This window comes from Hyposmocoma kahamanoa, unplaced genomic scaffold (genome assembly GCF_003589595.1).
Source record: "Hyposmocoma kahamanoa isolate Upper Pololo Valley unplaced genomic scaffold, ASM358959v1 160, whole genome shotgun sequence".
NCBI lineage: Eukaryota > Metazoa > Arthropoda > Insecta > Lepidoptera > Cosmopterigidae > Hyposmocoma > Hyposmocoma kahamanoa.
In genome coordinates this window covers 3,613,487-3,622,953 of record NW_020653575.1, presented here as the reverse complement: position 1 = coordinate 3,622,953, position 9,467 = coordinate 3,613,487, and the positions used below count along the sequence as shown (strand labels likewise).

Sequence of the window (9,467 nt, the reverse complement as noted above, 5' to 3'; positions counted from 1 at the left end):
GGCTCGTGGTGCGAGCGCAGCACCCTGTCGTTGGGCGCGGGCGCGTCGCGGCGCGGCTCCGCCTTGGGCCGGCGACCCTTAACGCGCGGCGGGCCCTCCGTGGGCGAGCTCGACGACACTTCGTTGATCTGAATGCCGACGTCGTCCTTGTCGCGGCGCTGAGGCGCATCTTTGACGTCGGTGCCGCCGGTGCCATCGGCCGGTACCACCTCCTTCTCGGGACTGCGTTGCCGCGGCGCGTCGCTGACCTCGGGTAGCGCGGTCGCTTCGGGGGTCGTCTCGCGCGGCTCCGATGCCGCTTTCGGCGATCGTCCGTTTACGATCTCATCGTACACGTCGCAAAGGGTGTTCACAACTCGAGTCCGATTGAGCAGTCGCGCCATGAAGTATGACTCGGCAGGGTTGCCGTAGTTCGTTATAGCGTCGGCGTCCTCGTCTTCCTTCTGGGGTTCGTCTTGGGGTCCGAGCGAGAAACGCCCGTCGAGGGTAGCGCACGGCGGCAGGGGCGTCCGCTCCGGCAAGTCCGGCGACGTGGCTGGCTTGTCGACGTCGGAATACCTAGTCATTATAGTGAGACCATTCTGTGGAACTTGATTACTGCTTGATTCGGTGTGAGTTTCTGTTTTTTCCTCTGGTTTTTGTTGGTGGGTTTGGCCGGGTCCAGCAAGTGGCCCAACCGGGACTGAGGACTGAGGCTTTTGCGTTGTTCGCGATCGAAGCACAGTAGCACGCGGAGGACCTGGCGGATCCAGCATCAATGTCACAACTGACGTGTTGTCGGCGCGCATTCTAGTGTTAGACCATCTGGAATAGTTAATTTTATTTTTACATTAGAAAAATAACCGCAAGCCCAGAACAAAATCAATATAAATTCAATATTAATTTTCTTAATCACCATTCTTACCTCTCCAAAGCATGGTCCACTAAACTCTTGGAAGGATTAAGCCAATCCCGAGGCTGGTTCCCACTGCCACCAACAAGGGCAGCTTCGTTATGACGCTCCGTGGCTTGCACAAGACTCACTGCGCCTTCCGGCGATATCATGTTCCATAATCCATCTGTCCCAAATATTAGACACCTAGAACGAAAAACATCAATACATCAACAACTGTTTTTCAAACAAAATCAACAATATTTAAAAGACAAAACCAACTAAGAACTAGTGGAGATCCTAAGTCATACTGGGTAAGTGCTACATACACTTGACAGGTACTTAGTGTAGGTGTTATATCAGGTAGTTTTCCACACTTGCACACATCATCATCAACATTCTTTGGGCATGACAAAGACCGGTGTAATAATGTTATGTATTTACAATTGTTAAGGCAATATCTAGCGTCAATTTTGTTCACCAACACAATAAAAAAATTATTTTCTTTTTTATGAAACTGAGTGAGCAACTTTAGTAAAAGAAGTCGACACATGTGAAAATACTCCGAATGTGGTCTGTAGTTTTTAATGAGAATGTTTCTAGTATTTTTCAAAATATTTACCTAAATTTAGATGGGTCTATAGTCAAGACACCTACATCTGGGTCTGGACTAACTATGAACTCATCATTTTGAGGATTATAACTCCACAAGTCGCCCAAAGATCGGGCCACTGCCAGGAATGGTATTTCATCCATAGGTGTGTTCTTCTTTATGGGCCCTTTGTGACCTATGCGTGGTCTATTCCATACAACTCTAGGTACACCAGCTTTGGAGACCACTTTGCCCCCACAACGTTGAATACGTTCTATTTCCAATGTGGATTCAGGTTTGTGATCTGATGTTAAGGGTTTTGCTGCCCATTCTTCGCAACCTGAAATAAAGTTCAAAAATCAATTACGCAAATGTAACCTTACTTTGGTTATTGTTTAGCATAATTTTTGATATCATCAATAGTCTGCTGATAAGAATGGTTCATCACCAATAATGATACTAAGCAGACCTTGGTCTTCAATTCCAAAATATCACATCGTGTTCACATGTGTACCATGATGGTGTAAGGAAGAAAGGATTGAATTGTTGCTTGGTAGATTTTGGATTATATTGCAAATGGTATGAGCGTCTTTATGCTATCTTATACTATTTCATAATTTCTTTGAGTGTACTTAGATGTACCCGAATGTCAAAAGAGGGTGTGACATTGGAACATCTGGTGACTGCCACAACTCTGTCAATTCCTGTTCAGCACTCCTTTATTATTATTATTAGGGTGGCTTCATTCGGGGCATATGTAGCCCCTCATCACTGCGACCATCAGTCGATCTATTGTGATCAAGAACACTCCTTTATTCATTAGGTTCCTAATAAAAATGCTGAAATGAATCATAACATACCTTCTTTCTGATATCCCAGCACAATTGCAGAGTCTCCGACATGGCCAATGTAAATCTTTCCTCTTCGAATGAAAGCTATACTGGCAGTTGTGCCTGCTGTGCTTGGCAGACCTGTCACAGTCTTTGGCCATTTTTCTGGAGAAGAACTTCAATATTACATAGATCCTATATTATTCTGTGTGCTTTTGTGTCAGTAGTATTAAAAAAAAATGAATTAGGTATGTAATAAATTTTTTATAAAGGTTAAAAATTATACAGTGTGTTGATTTTGCATCCTCGCCGTATTTAAGAAATTAATAATAGAAATAATGCTAAATCGTCTAAAATATTTAAAACATTATTCTGTCCAATATTCGGGTTAATTGTATTTAGCAAAGTTTTGCAAAATGTCTGAAGTCGTATGTACCACGCAAGTGCAGTGACCCCGCCACCCACTTCACCGAGCGACACGTAATCTTTCTTGATCACTAGAAAAGTTGAATGAAAAATGTTTTTTGTAACTTACATTTGGTACTTACCAAATTTAGTTTACATGAAAGTATAGCTAGAAGTACTTAGCTACACAGCTGGTGGCTGACTCCGTACTGGAGCCACCACCAGCTATGCAGAGATTCGCACATGAGTTTCAACATTAGACTCCACAACTTTGAAACTTCGACACTCATAACCTCCACAAAAACTAAACGTTTCATATCATGCCTCAAGAATAGACACACACTTGTACTTGCGATTACCATGCAGGTTCTGGTGAACCTGATAGCAGTTCTTTTTTGCACTACTTAGTCTTGTTTGCACATCAAATCACATGGCATTTCGTGACAGAGTAGAAAAGAATGTATGTGGGATATCAGCGTGATGTAGATGCAGTTTTGGGAAGCAAGGTCTGTCGACTGATCTACCAATCGCGCGCTCGATACGACAATCCCCTGTCGTCGCTACCCGCACCCCACCACCAAATAGTTCTAAAATATGTTTCTTCCTGTGCATTTAAGGTCATTGTTCAAAATGTTTGAAAGTGCCTTGCAAGTCAATGACCTTTGAATCAAATTTGTTTACCGGAATTAAATAAAAAATGGGAATTTACGAAATTTTTTTAAATTTTCTTTTTTAGTCATTTGGGTTCAGTTTCGGATTTAGAATGACCTCTGTAAATATGGCGAGAAAGTAAATCAGCACATTGTATATCAATAAGCATTAAATAACTTTGCAAAAATATATTTATTAGCACAACCTGTAGTGTGAACTTGGGACTTTGCACTTACTCTATTTCTTTCTAACTCAACATAGGAGTTTCAAGTTAACTTTTGCAGTCATCAGAAATTAGATATTCTCCAATATTGAGTTCAAAAATTACCTAATAAGTATGTTCATGGAACACAGTTCCATATCAAACAATACCTAGGTGCAACAATATTTAATAAACTCATCATGAGAATTACGGCTTCCCAGACACAGATAACTGATAAGTATGTATAAACATTTACTCTTTCCTAATGACCTTTATACAAAATTTGAGGAAACTCGAGTCTGTATGTCTGAAACTGGTCTTGCAGCTTTCACTTAAGGTAGAGAAAGGAATCCACCAATTTTAAACCAAAATTACAACGAGAAAGTTGTATACTATAATAGAGTAGTACAAAATAAAGAGGATATTAGATTCCTTCACTAAATTCAATGTCAAATAAATAATTAGAGGAAAAAAAGCAAGTTAGAACAAGGTCAAGCAAAAACTACAATCACCGCGTCTTCAGTCACCTTGGACGTACAAGATCATAGGAGAGTACTTCACAAATATACAAATAACTTATGTTTATACGAGGAAATGTGTGTTTACCCAATTCTTTCCACATGTTCAAGTGGGTCAACATGTAACCATTTCTGATTGCTTTTAATACATCCTCGTCGTTGTCCGACCAAAACTGCCGCTGCTTTACAATAGAGTCCATAAGATGTTCTTTGGCGAAGGCTGCTGCTTCGCTCCCGCCATGTCCATCGTAAATCCCGAAGAAAGCGTACTCCAAATCCCTCTCATCTTCCGTTTGTTGATAGGCAACGGAAAACAAGTCTTCCATGTACTTTCTCCCGCCTTGGCTACAATGGCCAGTGACACGCAAGTTAACACCGATTGAAGCAGGCATGTTAAAACTATATCACTACGAATAAACGAAAAAAATATTTATGATTTCATTGTATAGCAACGTTTCTCGACATTTTGCACTTGCAATTACGCCAGTCGCGACTTGACGACAGGTCACGTGGACATATTGATCACTACGCGTGCCCCAACTGCTTATAGACTATTCCATGCGTCAAAAAGAGATAACTATATGTTATTGCGTCACAACAAGAAAGAAACAGACGCCATCATTGTTTCCGCCATTTTCGAGAATGAATCAAAATGGTAACTTTTATAATAATTTTACTAGGACCTCGTTATTCGGCAAGTTAATTCCTATTTTACATCTCTAAAATATTATATAATAATTGAAAGTAATTGTATTGGACGATTATGTTCAGATAAATACATTTAAATTAAGAAGGACAGTAAATGCTACGGAAAGCAACAAGCGGAAATATGCTCGTTTAGAAATTCTCATCGTAATTTGATTTCGTTTGGAAATGACTTAATTTCCGACGAGGTTACAATCTTATTATCCACAATTTAGAAAGATATTAATTTAATATTAAGATATATAAGATATTAGGTACTAACTATGATCTTACTTATGAGGAGCCCATTTTTCCTTGTAATTTTATAAATCAATTGATTTATAAAATTTAACAGTGACCAATTTTTTTTTTGTATGTAGGATTATTAATCATTGATAACAAGAAGATATGCACAATCATTAGTATTGTAACTTTATTAATTAAACTATTTATTGCATTTGTACTAAAATCACATTAACTACGACTCGGTAACTTCCCAAGGTTTTTCAGGCCGCAATTGATCCCATGGGTTCGGCTTTTTGTACACCTCTGGTTCTTCTAACTTGATCCCTCCATCTACAACTTGTTTTAGAAACATTTCTACTTTTCCTCCTGGCAGAGGTTTGATATCACAATACATTTCTGTAATACCACTTTCTAGACATCTTTGAGCGAATACTTTGCCCAGTGCAATATAGGCGCAAGTATCTGTGATGCTGTACAAGTGTTTACGAAGACACCACTCAGATGTTTTTGCTTCTATCACTGAACCATTCAAATAGTGAATTACTTCTGCTGTTACAGTGCGTTGACTCGCTTTTATAGATAGCCTGTAATGTTTAAATTAATAGTAAATAACCTTTTCTAAAAATAATTAACTAATTTGAAATTCCCTAAACCACGAATTACCTTAAGAAAACGTAAATCAGTAAAAAAATAAATCAAATTATTTGACACTAGCTCAATTTTTTCCTATTTCTTGACTATAATGTCTTTGCAACTTCATTGCGATATTGCCTACATTACAAGAATATAAAAAAAATATACTGGTACACCATACGTTTGGCGCCTTCAAATTAGGTGCTCGTAGAAGCGCTGCTAAGAATAGAATTGCAATTGCCAAACGACTATTGTGAACCATGTTTTCATGGAAAAGTTTAATTTACAATATACGTACTTATGCCAGAACTTCCTGCCAGGTTTCTCCAAGTGATAACCATCAGGTTTTCTGGCAATTCTCATACGTTCCAGATTCCTAGGGTTTCTATTCACAAAATCGGGCGGAGTTGATGAACTGAACCGTGTGCACAGTGGTACGGCCCATATTCTTCTTAGGGAATTCATTATGAATGACTTCTCACCCTCAAAAGCTGTTTATTGATTTTAATGTATCATAAAATATTTGGAAACATAACCTAAAAAGAAAGCTTTATTAGCACCGTTGCCAATGCCAATTGTTCGAAGTCCCCAAAAATCACGGTTAAAATCCCCAAATTTGGGCAGAGCAAAGTTCATATTCCCCACAAATTCCCCACATCTCGAGTTTTGATTATTTATTACAAATACATTGCTTAAAAATATAAAAAAGAATTAGGAAACTCAAATGTAACCATCTATCACGTTTGCTGTGAATGTAAACAGAATGTAAAACGAGAAACAAATTATAAAATTAGATGTATTAAATCGTTTATTTATTTTAATGAGATTCAACATTAATTTTAATTCTGTACCTACTAAATTTTATTTTTGAGTTAAATTGTATTAAATCTTTGTAATGTTATGGTCCATGTTGGTAGAAATAAATGATTTATTATAATTGTTATTATTATTATTATATTATTATAATCAAACTTTGAAAAAAAAAAAATTACGTTGCCTTACAAAATTAAGTAACTTAATTATTTGTTGCGCATTTGGTGACACTATGGTTAATGTTAGAAAAATCAATCTGCTTTGTTTATCAATAGCTGATTTCGTTTTTCTTCATAACGCGGAACGGCCTAAGTGCGAAAAAGAATCGCGAACTCAACACGTACCGACCAATCTCCACAAAATCCCCAATCTAGTTGAAATTCCCCGCTATTTGGGGAATTCCCCACAAATTGGCAACGCTGTTTAGACACTAAACACTATACAACGTGTTTACACAACCTGTCGTAGTATAATTTTTTTTCTCCAACACTCTTTATAAACGCCATATTTGTTGACGGAATGTTTACACTGGATAATATTTAATTATTATAGATATTTGACTATTATTATAATATCTGTATTATTGTAAACATTGCGTCAATAAATGAATTTTGTTTAAATAGTTCGTCAGTACATAATAATACGTGTTTGCCAATTTTAGCTAAAAAACTTAAAAATTACACTCTGGCTTAGGCTCAACTAACAATAGCGCAGAGTCGAAGCGTCGCAACGCGTCTTGTTTTTCGCCTATAGCATATTCATCTATATTTTCCCATTATTAATGTACAGTCAACAGCACTATCTTGTTCCGTTGCACTGGAGGCGATTTCCGAACAAAAATGTGGAGTCTGACGTGCTGTTGTCCGAACAAATTTGTGTTTTGCAAATATGAAATCGAACAATCGAATCGAGCGCTGTGAGGCGTCAAAAGCCGACCACATTGTGATCCCTGCGCATTAATGAGAGCGTCGTCGCGCGACGTCGCATCGCCAGGCGGTGTAATTGAAAAACAGGGCGCGACTCGACGATTCGACTCTGCGCCAGTGTGAGTTGAGCCTTAGGGTATTCCACATATATAATTAAAATAATAAGAATTTGGAAAAATAATCGCTCCCATTTATAGAGTGCATTTCTTTTACGACTCTCTTTTGATTGATGTCTACAAATTTTTACTCAACACATTCCAATTATAGATTATGTAATAATAATGTTTGTTTGGAAGGATGCTATACACATGGATGAACAGATGCATTAACATGTAGATTTTTACCAGCGAAATGGAAATGAACAGAACAGAATAGAATACATTTATTACATAACGCCACAATACAATAATACAATACAATATGCTGTATTTCTCTGAATAAGGTTATAGTTACAGTGTATGAATACATTAAAGATACAATTATTAATTACAAAAAAAAATTAAAAAAAAAAATCAATTGCCTTAGTGACAGCTGGAGTCTGTACTAGGTTGGATACCTGTGTTACAGATCACCAGGCTCACTCCCTCTTAGTGTAAGAAAACGTGACATAAACTTAAAACATTAATACAAATAAATTACAAAATGAAGCATAGGCTATGTAGTGCAAAAATGTGTGTGTGTGTGTGCGTATGTGGGTGTGTGCGTGCGTGCGTGCGTGCATACGTGTGTGTGTGTGTGTGTGTGTGTGTGTGTGTGTGTGTGTGTGTGTGTGTGTGTGTGAGTGCGCGCGCGCAAGCTGGTGTGCGTGCGTGTGTGTGTGCTACCTATTGCTACCTATTTCAGTAAAGTAAGTATGTTTTCAGTCGACTGGTAGTCGAGAGTGGTCAGCCAATAAGTAATAACTGTTTTACAATCTGCTCTGCACAATGGGTGAATATTAAGGATTTTGTTTAATTTATTATATACATATCCTCCTAGAAAATAAAAATGACGTTGATAGCTCAACGTCATTTTTATTTTAGCTAGTGGGAGCACTAACTGAGGGACAAACAGTACGTTTAGTATACAGTTTATTAGGGTCATAGGGGATAAGAGTGTGCGTGGTCAAAGCTATTTGTAGAACAAAAAGCTGTCGTACTGAGAGGACCTTACAGGTTTTATAAAGGTCAGAGGTCGGGAATCTGTAGAGGAGACACCAGCCCACCTTGAGTATCGCACGTTGAGTGCGTTCCAGCTTAAGAAGATGCGACTTGGCGGAGCCACCCCATGCAGAGATGCAGTAGGACGTGAGGTACTGACAGAGGCTAACTGTGTAACTGTGTAATAATACACAGTAAGAAATAAAAAAAATAAAAATAAAATTAAAACAAAGCTAAATTAAAACTAAATCAAACTAAATTAAAACAAACAGAAAATAGAATAACAAAAAAACTAAATAATATGAATTAAAAATAAAATCTTTGTAATAAGTGATTAAATGACCATAAAGCTATTCAACACTATTGTTGTACTAAGTAGTTATCATGTGTGCGGCTGTGGCGTATGTAATAGGATCCACTCAGCTAATGTCACCGCCGGCAAAAGGCTGTGACGCTGATTTTCAGTGACCCTAATGCAGGCGACCGTGTGCGTGAGAGAGCGTGCAAGTGCTGGCGAGTGCGTCCGAGTGCGTGTGAGATTATTTCGAACTTTGATTTAAGATTGTTAAACTGTTTCTTGTCACGACGACTTAAGAATCAATAAATTGTTTTTCGTCATCAACGGCAACTTGTGTTGTTTTATTTTTGTCGAGATTTTCTGGGATAGAAGACTCCTGTCTTTACATTGGTTATGGGCAATGTTCTCACAATAGTTCGACTAGTTCACGTGTTCTTTTACTAGGATTTCACTTTTGTGCTGATCGAAAGTCATATTCAGAGTTTCTAAAAGAGGCAAATTTGAAATTTTTTTTATTCAAACTCAAATACAGGAGCCTGTCACAACCAGAACCTATAACAATTTTTAATGACAACAGTAGCACTCTCAAAATGGTAGAGAATGAATCTTTTCATTCAAGAATGTTTTGATGATAATGTAGTCTATTTAGAGTACAAGCC

The 9,467-nt window shown here is 38.0% G+C and overlaps 2 protein-coding genes across 2 annotated transcripts in view; both read right to left on the bottom strand.

Moving 5' to 3' along the window:
- The window catches only part of LOC113225459 (probable protein phosphatase 2C 76), an 8,000-nt gene extending 3,405 nt beyond the window's left edge, over positions 1 to 4,595 (bottom strand). The window contains exons 1-5 of the mRNA XM_026457775.1: positions 4,158 to 4,595; positions 2,324 to 2,458; positions 1,494 to 1,803; positions 905 to 1,078; positions 4 to 804 (exon numbers count right to left, since the gene is read on the bottom strand). Of these exons, the coding sequence (XP_026313560.1) occupies positions 4 to 804; positions 905 to 1,078; positions 1,494 to 1,803; positions 2,324 to 2,458; positions 4,158 to 4,461 (1,724 nt within the window). The 5' untranslated portion in view covers positions 4,462 to 4,595. The remainder of the gene's footprint in view (positions 1 to 3; positions 805 to 904; positions 1,079 to 1,493; positions 1,804 to 2,323; positions 2,459 to 4,157) is intronic.
- A 618-nt stretch (positions 4,596 to 5,213) lies between these two features.
- LOC113225424 (39S ribosomal protein L18, mitochondrial) lies at positions 5,214 to 6,112 on the bottom strand. The gene is made up of 2 exons (XM_026457733.1): positions 5,931 to 6,112; positions 5,214 to 5,583 (listed from the first exon to the last, which is right to left on the bottom strand). Exons 1-2 carry the CDS (start codon positions 6,095 to 6,097, stop codon positions 5,232 to 5,234), a joined length of 519 nt encoding a protein of 172 aa, XP_026313518.1. The 5' UTR covers positions 6,098 to 6,112; the 3' UTR covers positions 5,214 to 5,231.
- Between the last annotated feature and the right edge of the window lie 3,355 nt (positions 6,113 to 9,467).